This window comes from Mesoplodon densirostris, chromosome 12, assembly GCF_025265405.1.
Source record: "Mesoplodon densirostris isolate mMesDen1 chromosome 12, mMesDen1 primary haplotype, whole genome shotgun sequence".
Taxonomy (NCBI): domain Eukaryota; kingdom Metazoa; phylum Chordata; class Mammalia; order Artiodactyla; family Ziphiidae; genus Mesoplodon; species Mesoplodon densirostris.
In genome coordinates this window covers 3387141-3399482 of record NC_082672.1, presented here as the reverse complement: position 1 = coordinate 3399482, position 12342 = coordinate 3387141, and the positions used below count along the sequence as shown (strand labels likewise).

The window sequence follows — 12342 nt, the reverse complement described above, 5'->3', positions numbered from 1 at the left end:
CAGCATAATCCTTACCAGGATCCACTGTGTCCTCTTATCCCCATAACACTTAAGAGATGGAGACTCAGAAATTTTTTTTTTTTTTTTTTTTTCTTTTTGCGGTATGCGGGCCTCTCACTGTTGTGGCCTCTCCCGTTGCGGAGCACAGGCTCCGGATGCGCAGCCCCAGCGGCCATGGCTCACGGGCCCAGCCGCTCCGCGGCATATGTGATCCTCCCAGACCGGGGCACGAACCCGTATCCCCTGCATCGGCAGGCGGACTCTTAACCACTGCGCCACCAGGGAGGCCCGAGACTCAGAAATTTAATGAGAGATGGCTGACAAAGAACAGCAGGCTGGAAGGCTCCAAAGGGCCACCTTTAACCTCCAAAAGAACATTCTCCTGGACCACACTGGGGAGGTGCTCAGTCTCTAAGCTAAGCACAGGGCCACCATGCCAGGCCATGGGAACAGCAGCCCTCTTCACCGGTCAGCATCTGGACAAAGGTAATGCTGGTCTGAACCAGGCCACTCTGGGCACCTCACTGGTGACAAGGCGTTTGTGTGCAGGTCTGTAACACGCAAGTGTTTTTACTGCTCATTTCACAGTTGGCAGAAATCTCTATGCTAACATCAAAGGTACAAAATTACAATTTCAGGGCTTCCCTGGTGGCGCAGTGGTTGAGAGTCTGCCTGCCGATGCAGGGGACACGGGTTCGTGCCCCGGTCCGGGAGGATCCCACATGCCGCGGAGCGGCTGGGCCATGAGCCATGGCCGCTGAGCCTGCGCGTCCGGAGCCTGTGCTCCGCAACGGGAGAGGCCACAGCGGTGGGAGGCCTGCGTACAGAAAAAAAAAAAAAAAAAAAAAATGACAATTTCGGAGTCAGTTTAATATAACCAGATCCCACAGATCACCACCTTCCACAGAATTGTATCATTTCTCGTGAAACCACAAAACTGAAGTTTCTGATTTCTGGCATCTGCTATTTCCGGAAAAGACGCATCTGCTTTCCGGCAAGACGCTCTGCAACATATTCTTAGGAGTATATTTGAATATAACTTTCAAGGGGTCTGTGCCACGACAGGAGGTTAAGTACCGTTGCCAACCTTATTACAATGCTCTTTGACTAGCGTTAGAATGATTAAAATCCTGGTCACTGCTGGCAGTAATTAAGGCCAATGACCCTTTGCCAGCCCCTGGAAAGTCCAGAGCCCCAGGTGGGGCAGCGCCACGCAGAGACCATCTCAGATGAACTTCATTCATTCATTCATTCATTCATTTGGCCTCACTGCGCAGCTTGTGGGATCTTAGTTCCCTGACCAGGGATTGAACCTTCGCCCTCGGCAGTGAAAGCGCCGAGTCCTAACCACTTGCACCGCCAGGGAATTCCCTCAGAAGATCTCTAAATACCTCGGTGATATCTTCCTGACCAGTGTTTAATATCCTCCTAAAAAGAAATACAGTCATCAAATGTCTCTTTTATTTAAGCATTAAGAAGCTGCAGCGCAGTGACTTAGAAAACATCCTCAAAACATCAGTTACAACATGAACAGACATCACGTGTCATGGGTAGAACCTTTCTCGCTTTTTACTGAGGGTCGTCAACCAGCGTAATATAAATGTTCCACGCGTCTGCATTTAAAGTGAAGAACAAGGCACACAACTCTACCCGACGTCGCAAGGGAGAAAAATGTGCATGGTGTCTCACTGCTGCCAGTTAAGAGCGAGATGGGGCTAGGAGCCCAGAGAAGCGGGGAGGGTGAGGAGAGGGAAACAGACAAAGGATAACACAGGGACACAAAGACCACGCATGACCAGCAGCAGGACCCAGACACACATGGGCAGACGCAGAAAGACGCTCTGCAAACGTCAATTCCTTTAGGAAAGTCTTTAAAATGTTGTAATTGTCACGATGGGCAGGACCCTGGGCCTCTTAATCACCGATATTTGCACTAAGTGCAAATGAGACCAAGTTACGACTCTGCCCACTTTGAACTCACAGTTCACTCTCAACCTGCTGATTGACGTCCAGAACGAGCTTTCATTTCTCCCCCAGGACCCAGCTCTGCAGACGCCACCGGGGGTGCCCGGAGCATTCATGAGACACGTGTCTTAATTTCACCTCCGAACGATTGCTGACTTTGTCTCTCTGGTAGTAATACACTCATTTAAAATAAAAGACAGTCTAGCTCTGTGCATTCAAACAGGAGGCAAGCTATTCAGTGGGCGGGGTATTTGGTTTTGCATCTCATCTGGCGGCTGATCTAGCTCCCACAAAATTAGATGCTCCGTGTCTACCTAGACTTAGCCTGGCCCGAGAGAGCGAGATTAGAGCAAAGATCTCCACAAGAAAAATACAAACTGGTTTTTAAAAATGTAAAGCTTCAATGTAAATATAATCAAGACTTGCCACATTAAAGTCTAATGAGATAAACATTAAACCAGTTATTAACTTTTACAAAATAAGTCCAAAATTGAGGTAATACATTACACTCTTCTATAACGAGCTTTATCTGATTATAACATTTTCCCCCCTTCTCAACCTTCGAGTGAAACAGATGCATGGAAAAAAAAAATCTAGAAATCAGCCTGGAGTTAGTGGGGAAGAGTGTGACTCCTGAAAGGCAGAGGAGTCTTACCCTTTGTTCAAATAATAGAAATTTCCTTTTCTCAAATCACTATATACAACTGTACAAAGCCACCATGTCACTGATCTTCACACAGCGATGAAAAATACTGAAAACACACATCTGCTCTGCACGCCCCCCTTTTCTCCCTAAACAAGTGGCTCTCTGGCTCGGCACATCTCATCCTGCGTGTGGGTCCAGCTCTCTGCACTTTGCCCCCTCCCTCTGGCTACCCTTCCCTTCTGTAGCACAAAAGACATTTGTGAGCAGCATTTCAAGTACAGAGGATGCATTTTCCAGAAGCTGAGCCTCGCTCCGGCTCACACCTTACCCCAGACGCTGAAAACAATTCCCGCAGCCGTGCTTCAGAAAGTCGTGTGTGCGCGCGTGCGTGAGCTTTTGTGAGTGGAGAGAGCACTGCAAGAGCATAAATGTGAACCAGTGTGAGTGTGAGCATGTGTGAGCACGTGTGCCTGCAGGAGCATGAGTGTGAGGTGTGTAAGTGTGCATGAGAGCACGAGTGAGTGTGGGAGCTGAGTGCGCGTGAGGGTAAGCATGTGTGAGTGCGTGTGTAAGTGTGTATGTGGGCTCGAAAGCCCCCACGAGTCAGTGTTGTGACCACAGAGCACTGTGCCCGTCACAGCACCCACTCTCCAGGCGGACCTTCCTGGTGGTCACTACCCTCCCCCTTCCCGTTGGGAAGTTCGGTTCACTTGAGCCCCCAGACCTTCCAGTCACCGGGACATGTTTCTACTCAGGAGAAACAAAATCCTAAGTGCAGCACCGTGTCCAGCTCTGCACCAGACGGCCACCCTCCTGGTTCGCCCCGCACCCACACGTGGCTGTCACCCACTGCTCGGACCAGGGCACCTGGCGTCGCGCACCCGCAGAGCGACACCCACACGCCGGGGCCCGCGCCCCGCAGAGGGTCTCCGGGACCTACGCGAACCTTAGGAGTGGGAGCTGAGAGGCACCTTCACCCCCGCTCATCCCCCCCCACCACGAGCCCCGAGGACACCTGTGGGCGTGGAAGAGGCCCGCAGGTGCACAAGGCAGACCCGCAGGCCCCGGCGTGCGGCAGGGAGAGGTCGGCGGCCGTCCGCCCCCCGCGGGAGGTGGGCCGCGGGGTCGGAGAGGCGAGCCGTGTCCCGCGTGGGCCCCTCGGCTCCCGGGAGGGGCGCGGGGCGTCAGCGAGGCCGAGTCTCCCCGGGGGCGCGGTCACAGCGAGCTCAGGTGCGGCAGCGCGTCCAGGGGCCCCGCCCGGTCGCGCGCGGCAGCCGCCGACTCCACGCCGCGCAGCCACTCGGTGCACTTGCGCACCAGGCCCTCGTCGGCGGCCGCGGCCTCCTCCTCGTACTCCACGTCGTCGTACTTGTGCCGCTCATTGAGCAGCGACACCTTGAGCAGCGGGCGCAGGTCAGCGGGCCGCGGGCCGGGGTCGGGGTCCTGCAGGCCGCCGGGCAGCAGCGGGGCGCCGGGCAGGGGCGGGCGGCGGCCGAGGCCTGCGGCCCGGGCCCGGGGCCAGGGGGCAAGCGGGCGCCCGGCGTCGGCCGAGGGCACGGGCGCCGCCCGACGGGCACGCGCCAGCAGCTGCTTCTCCAGGTGGCGCCGCTGGATGACCAGCACGGCCTCGGGCGTGAGACTCAGGGAGAAGCGCAGGGCGGCGTCGGGCCCGGCCCCGGAGGTGGCGGTCTCCGCGGGGCCGTCGCCGGAGCCGGCCGGCCGGGACGCGCACGGGGCCGGGGCGCGCGGGCGGCCGGGCGCGGTCGGGGGCGGGGCGCGCGGGGAGCCCGGGCCCGGGGCGCGGCGGGCCGGCGGCCTCTTCAGGGTGGCGGAGGGCCAGGAGCTGGACAGCAGCACCGGGGGTCGCTCAGGGGGCCGCCTCTTCTTCTCCGCGGCCGCGGCGGGCGGCGAGGGCCCTGGCGGGGCGCAGGCGGGCACGGCCGCTTTGCGGGGGGCGCCCGGCTTCCGGGGCGGCGGACGCGCGGCCGGGACCCCCGGGGCGGGGGTGGGCGACGGCGTTGGCAGGGGCGGGAACGGCATGGTGCTGCCAGGCCGGCGGGTCGTCAGCGCCCTGGAAGGAGAGGGGCGGCTTTAGTCCCGGTGCGCGGGGCCCGGAGCCCTCCCCGTGGGTGGCCGGGGTCGGGCCCTCGTCCTCGTTCCGCACCCACCTCGGTCCGGCCGCAGCATCTCCGGCTTCCTCACGTCCCGGCGTCCACACCCAGGGCTTCACGCCAAGGCACCCCTCCCTCCTTCCTTCCCTCCTTCCTTCCTCCCTCCCTTCCGGGGCCGGGGGCTCTGCCCCGACTCGGGTCTCCTCGCCCGGCACGGCGGGCACAGCACCGGCCGCCCGGGCCACGCCGAGCCAGACGCGCCGGCGGGAGAAGGAGCCGAGCGCGGTGGCCGAGGACGCGGCGGGGCGAGGAGCCGCTGCGCCCGGCTGGTGTCACGAGCGACTGGACCGGGCGAGGCTCCCCAGCTGGCCTTCCACCGCCAGGGGCTAGTTTTAATCCACCAGAGGCGGGGAGAACCGGGCGTGTCCTAAGCCCTAGGCGGAGTCCTTGCACGTTGGAGAGAAAATCCTGAGCAGCCTCTCGGTGCCTTTATGATGGTGGGCCAGGCGGCGGCGGCGGCGGCGGGTGGTACCTCTGGCCGGGCCGGCCTCGCAGTCCGGTGTCGGAGGAGAAAGCTGGCTGGAGCTCAGAGGTGGGGAAAAGGCGTTTCAGGGAATCTTCCTGCTTTTGTTTTTATATAATGTTGATGCCACTGCTGAAGGACTGTCATTTTAAAATTAAAAACCTAGTTTTCCTTGAATAGGCAAAATAGGCCAGTTTCAGTTAAATCATGATATAGGAAGTACCAGGCATTAAGCTCTTTTCAGGAGTGATTCCTGTGAGCAAAGGCGAGTATTTATTGCCGCAACAGTGGTTCAGAATGAATGAGACAACTTCACTGTCAACTTCGATTCTAGTGGTAGAGACATGAAAACACTCCGATATTCAAACGTTTTTGAATACATGAATAATTCAGTGAATAATTACAGAGCAATATGTCATAAAGTCAAAGTTTCATACAAGCAGTCCCTGCATTACTTATGGAGAACTGTTGGTTGTTTAGATCCGCAAAAAAACATTTCCCATAGGATATGCGCTTCTGGGCTAACCCAGGAACGTAAGTAGGCTGTGTGGGGTATGGCCCCAGCTTAGCTAAGAGCATTCAAATGTGGGTAAACTCGTTTGTGACCAACGGCCCCAGCGGTCCCGCCCAGCTCTCTGAACGCTCCTGTCCTGGCACGGGGCCACAAGGGCACTGGTCACTTTGCCCCCTGCCTACTCTCACGTGTCCCCACTGGGTCAGACACAGCAAGAAGGAAACTGATAGCTGACCAGAAACATTTCTCATGACGGCTGGGGGCGGGGGTAGGTTTAGGCCCCATCATCTCCACCAGCACCCTCAAAACTAGTCCCCCCACCCCGTTTACCTCTTCTCCATAAAATACGCAAACACAGCTTCCAGACATGGACCTTCTCCCCTTCCCCACCAGGGCCTGAAGGCAACCCGTCTCCTCCCATAGCCCTGGGTGAATACGTTTGAGACGGTTTAGGTCATAAGATATCTGTGTCGTAGGTCCCCAAATCACATATGCATTTTATTCCAGGTATTTCTGGGTGGGTGTGGACTAGGTATGTTAGCCGTGGCAGCAGGTGGACACTCCTGCCGGGAGCGTGGAGGGCAGGAGATGAGGTGAAGCCAGTGAAGACGGGGGGACTGGAGGCCGGAGGATGAGGAGGGGGCTATGGTACCACTTCTGCAGGCACAGCCCAGCGGTAGCTGGACGCCCAGCGATTTGAGTAGGGACCCCAGCAGTTCAAAAGCTATAACTGTATCAGCAACTGGGTTTCTCTCCTTCCGATTTCCTAATTCTTAGGCTGCTTCAGAAGTAATGACAGTTGAAGGGTGAGGGTCGGAGATGAGTGTGGATTGGCATCTCATAACAGCTAAGGGATGTGACTGACGTGCTACATGGCAGGCACTCTCCTGACCCCTCTGACTATCTCCAATCTACTAGAAAATGGGGGCTTAGGTGTGGAAACACCTCCCAACAATACATGGCTCCAATGGGATGGAGATGAGCCTCAGTCCCAGCAAGGGGGTTCCAGAGCCGCATCTGAGCCATCACACTAACGAAGAGAAGGACAGGCTTTGGGCAGGGGTGATGAGGGTAAGTAGCCTCCACCACCCACACCAGCAGAGACTGAGCACTTTCCCCCAAGAGAAAGTCAGAGTCCTCAGTTTGCCCAGCACATCTGACCAGACTGGTCACTGGGATTCTCCCAGTGCCCCCCATGTCTTGTCCCAGCCCAGAAGCTCGGGGACTTGGGAGGCTACAATCTGCCAGACCTCTGAGGCAGGAGAGTAAGTGCTGAGTGCCTGCCCCCCATCACCGCCCGAGTCGGAAGGGCACTCCTCTGCCCGCTCCCCGCTGAAGGCCCCAGAGTTCCCCCAACCCGTGGGGGAAGAGGAGTTCCCGTGCCTCGTGGCAGGTGGTCTGCTGTCCCAGGAGCCACAGGGCAGTTAGCATTTCTGAAGGGACTCCGGCCCACAGACTCTGCTAAAGCACCCAAATGACAGCATTACTGGTCCCTGCCAGCGACCTCTTCTACCTGAAACCTCCAGCCCCTCGAAAATTAGAGACTAGAAACCCCAGCAAGGGCCTGGGAGGGAGCCTGGGAAGACAGCACGGGTCTCAGCGCTGTCACGAGCAGCTAGCTGTTAAAGAATCTATTTACACATTCTGTTTGGTTGAGTTGCTAGCCGGTGACAGTTACCAGTAAGGCAAGTCACACCAGAAGAAGATTGCCAAACTTAGGTTCAGAAGGAAAAGGGATTAGTCAAGAAATATAGCACAATTTAATTCATAATTTACATAGGATTTTGCATAACAAGCCCAGAACACAACATTGGGGATAAACCGTTTATATATTAAATAGTAAAACTTAGCACTAGAATACTGTCATAAGCTTATCAGTTTCACAAACACGTTTCTGGGATCACCAGAGTACAAGAGTTGATCTCCAAAATACACGATGATTACATTTCACCTCAAGGATGTGAAATTTACTATTTCAAATAAACTTGTTAATTTGAAAGGAAAAATCAAACATATGTATTTGAACTGTCCACATTTTTTACTTATGATATTTAATTTTCAAATTATGTTTATTCTATTTTCAAATTTCAAATAAACAATGACAATACTTTTCCACTGTTTGGAAATTAATGGTAAGGTTTTCTCCTACTATTGTAGCAGAGTCAGTGTATGGACAAAGACTTTTCACTGTAACAACCCTTTAAAGTATTTCCAGGATGAGTAATATAAATGCAGAAACTATTTCAATCATTAAAATAAAATAGCAAGAAGAGTATATCCAGGCCCAAGTAAAATTATAGAGGATTACTGGTCCACAGGATGGAAACCGAACTGAAAATTATGGAGGCTGTGGTGTGGTGACCCCGCTCTGCACATAAGGGCTGGAGACATGCTCCCACTTCACATCGGGACCCCACAGATACATCCAAAATGGACGTGTGCTCTCTATCACACAGACATGTTGTGATCAACTGGTCATCACCACGGAGTTACCAGTTGATTAAATTACAGCCAGTGATCGCACCATAATACCAGGAAGTTAGCCATTATTTCAAGAAATGTTTCATTTTCCTCATTAACTTTTTAGGTTCTTGGTTCTGCTAAGGCATATACTTCAATGTTCAGAAAAATTCCAAAGAGGAAAATAAATCAATCTTATTTTTCCAGTTACAACCTCTTCCCATTTCTATATTTTGACTGAAAGCATTTTACTTAATGGAGTGAGAAGTAAATGTTCTAGATCCAACATCTAGAACTAAAACTAAATCTGAATTTTAAAACATGGAAAGCTCATTCTAGTTTTAAAAATCCTATTTTATTACTGAGACATAGAGGATTTGGCCAGTAACTGAAAAACACCTCCATTTCTCCTTGGGATACTGGTCTGTTACTGTGAAAGCCTTCGCGAGTAGAAAACATTTAGGAAATTGTTCAGATATTATTTGCTTTAGTCTTTCTTTTTTCTCATCATTAAGATAATAATCCGCTTTATCTAGATTACTGCATTGAAACCTCTTGAGAGTCTTATGAGAGAAGAACCAGTAACACTTGCATTTTACAGATGAAGAAACCAAGGTTTACCCAAGTAGCCCCACAGCATGGCGGGGGTGATACCCGTCCAGGGAGTGAGAGCCCAAAGCACGCTCACCACTCAGCGCCAGTGGGTCTCAAGACCCCTTTACACCCTCAGGACCCAAAGAGCTTCTGTTCTGTGGCCTCTATCTACTGATGTTAACCTTGTTAAGAATTTAAACCGAGGGGCTTCCCTGGTGGCGCAGTGGTTGAGAATCCGCCTGTCAATGCAGGGGACACGGCCCTGGTCCGGGAAGATCCCACATGTCACGGAGCAACTAAGCTCGTGAGCCACAACTACTGAGCCTGCGCTCTAGAGCCCACGAGCCACAACTACTGAAGCCCGCACACCTAGAGCCCCTGCTCCGCAACAAGAGAGGCCACTGCAGTGAGAAGCCCGCGCACCACAACGAAGAGTAGCCCCCGCTCACCGCAACTAGAGAAAGCCCACGTGCAGCAACGAAGACCCAACACAGCCAAAAATAACTTAATAATTAAAAAAAATAGTTGGCTTAAGGATTAAAACAAAAAAAAATTTAAACCGAGACTTTAAAAAAATGTTTACTAATACATTTAATGCAAATAATATTTTCTAAAACAAACAAGTCAGAGATGAGTGGTGGGCTCTGCGCTCCATCCCTGTGCGATCGCACGCCCACAGCCTCGTGACTCCGCTGTGCACTCACGGTAGAGTGAACAGTGCAGTGTCTTGGGGTAATTACCTAAGTGGACCCTGAAAGGGTCTCCGGGACGCCCAGGCATGTCACTGGCCTGGGCCACACTGAGAACTGCTACACTGCCTGCCAGGAGGCACAAGGAACCCCTCTCTGATGTCGCCAACCATCATCATGTCCTCCTCTTTGAAAGCAAAACTTAATACTTGGTTCCTTCTTGTAACAACCTGGAAAAAAGGGAAGCAAGTAAAAACATGAGATCATACAGGAAGAAAAGTCACAAGCTGTACTATTAAAAATGATACGCCTTCAGTTTATATTACCCCTTTTTTCTTGCAAAGCTCAGGTTTTTAGATGTATGAAATGTACTTAGAGTCTTCCCATAGGGCAGGGAGAAGCAGCAGCTGTAAGTCTTATTTATCCTGTGCTCGGAACGTGCGTGCTGATGAACGCTTTCTTAGAAACCCCAGGCCAGCGGATGCTTCTGGGAAACTAACCTGGAGAAATGGAGTTAGGTGGCTGCAGTCCTGGTGGACTGAAAGAAACCGGGGTGGAGGACAGAAAAGCAGTGGTCCGAGCGGCCCTGCGGAGGCCCCGCTGCGGTCACCTGGGCAGGTGGGCCTCGCTGGGGCCTCGCCGCCCACATTACCCGCAGGTGAGTGTGCTTTCTCAGGGCGGAACCCTTCTGTGTGACTGCACCCCTGCTCACCTCCGCGCATCCCATGACACGTTAAATACAAGCACTAGACAGTCTCCACGAGAGGCAGGTGGCGTCATGTGCTTCCCCACCCCACAAATGCATCTCGCTGTAAGCTGTTCCTTAAATAATTCACTTGAAAGAAAAGTGCCTAAGTTAAGGATGGCGAGAAGGCCACTGAGGATGGCGCTCTTTAACGCGGACAGTCCCACGTGGGCCGCGACTCCCGTATGTGTCCCGTAGCCCCAATCCAGCACTGCAGGTGCAACGACAGCCTTAAAGTGGCTTTGTAGAAGCAGACTGCGATTTTAAATGACTTTGCAGATGTTTTCACGGCTAGTTCATATGTCAAGAGATGGCTTAATTACCACTGGAAGAGAAGAACAGAGCGAAGTCCCCATCTTCCCGGGTCACACGAGTCGGGGATAGAGAAGATGAAGGATCTGCAAACAGGAGCAGCCGTCTCTTCGCCCTGCCCCGCCCCGACTCCGGTGCGGGTCCTTCTCCCAGACCCCCACGCGTCCTCTGCGGACACTGCCACACGGGGCCCGTCATCTCCCAGCCCAGCTCCCGACTGGATGCCAGCCACTGACGCCCCAGGACCTGAGAGGCCGCCCCAAAGCCCTGTCATCGCCGCCATTTCCAGCAGGACACCCTTGGCACCGCTTCCCGCGGAAGCTCCTACACGGCGATCCTGACGCCCTCGGGCCTGTAGGGCTGGGCGTCCCCTCCCGCAGTCCTGAGGGTCACTCTGGGGCCCCTCGGGTACAATGCACTGTGTCCCAAAGGCTCGCAGAGATGAGTGTAAAGCAGCCTTTCCAACAGATGCCCGCAGGCTTTTTTAATGGTCCGTCTGCTGCCAGGCACTGCTCGCTCCTTTATTCCTCCCAGCCGTCCTGCCAGGCAAACACCAGTAGAACCCCATTTTTAGCCATTTTCTTGAGATGAGGAAATGGAAGCTGACGGGGGTAAGCACCTTGCCCACGCTCGAATAGCCAGACGTGGGAGGGCCACCCCATGTCCGAGACACGCTGTCCTCCTAAGGGTGGCCAAGCTGTGGGCAGTCTTGGTGAAGGTCACTGAGCTCCGCTTCCCCTCCTGACGGCTGCCGTGGCCTCAAGCAGAGGCCCCTCAGGGGTTACAGGGGGGAGTGCCTTTGAGGAGGTGGCAAAAGCGATGGGACACAGGAACGAACGCTAAGGTTTGCACACCGTGCGGGGACGAGGGGAGCCTCCCCAGGGACCCGCCAGGGGACCGCAGCACGAATTGCTCTCGGGGAGGCCGAGAGGGCGGCGCAGGCAGGTGCCCGGGCCGCCGTACTCTCCGTGTGCATTGCCGGCCGGCCGCAGGGCCAGCGGGGACCCGGAGGTGAGGGCTGCTCTGGGGATGATCCTACTGTGGATTTGGACCTCCGACCACGACAGGCCCCCTCCCAAGGGGGACCCCCGTGCTGAAGGGTTGCCGGAAGAAGTCCGACGAGGAATTCTGCGAGTAATGAGAGACTGGTCCGCACTTCCACGCAAGGCAGGGCCCGGCGCGGGCGCGGGCACACCTCTGACGCCGTCCTTCCTGCTGGGGTCACACGTGCACCGTGTCCCACTCACGCCGACAGGCTCTGAAGCCCACTGTGCTGTCCCTCCAGCCCCTGTAGGGGGACACGGAGCAGCTACGTGGGGGACGCTGCTGCCGCCTGGCTGGACAGAGGGTCCCCGTGAAGCCGGGGAGCTCCGAGGGGCCGCAGCCTGGCTGTCTCAGGGCTCTGAACCTCCCGCACCATCTCAGCGGACTCAGTGACCCGCCCCCCGGCCCGAGGCCACGCCCCGCCTCCACGGAGCACGTCTTCACCGAAGCTGCTCTGTGCCCTGTCCCGGGATCCTCCGCACCCACACAGCAACGGGCTTCCAGTCGGCTCTGCGGACACGTGGCTCTAAAGCACGACTCCAACCGTGGGCTCGACTGGAGACGAGGACCCCGTCCAGGACGGGGTGTGTCTGCTCTCTGCTCACCAGCCCAGCCCTCGTGCTGGTCCCCAGCAGACCCCTCACCGACTCAGCAAGTCCTCCCGCACCCACCCGGGAGCCCGTCCTCCCCCGCTCTCCTCACCGAGGCCGCCTTCCCTCTGCCCAGGGAGGTGTGGTGC

The 12342-nt window shown here is 55.1% G+C and overlaps 1 protein-coding gene across 1 annotated transcript; it reads right to left on the bottom strand.

Moving 5' to 3' along the window:
- Positions 1 to 1439: 1439 nt before the first annotated feature.
- On the bottom strand, positions 1440 to 5165 carry PRR18 (proline rich 18). The gene is made up of 2 exons (XM_060115265.1): positions 4780 to 5165; positions 1440 to 4682 (listed from the first exon to the last, which is right to left on the bottom strand). The coding sequence occupies exon 2, from the start codon at positions 4649 to 4651 to the stop codon at positions 3827 to 3829; it is 825 nt and encodes a 274-aa protein (XP_059971248.1). The 5' UTR covers positions 4652 to 4682; positions 4780 to 5165; the 3' UTR covers positions 1440 to 3826.
- Positions 5166 to 12342: the final 7177 nt, after the last annotated feature.

Coding starts and splice junctions, on each gene's coding strand:
- PRR18 (XM_060115265.1), bottom strand. CDS start 4,651: ATGCCGTTCCCGCCCCTGCCAACGCCGTCGCCCACCCCCGCCCCGGGG.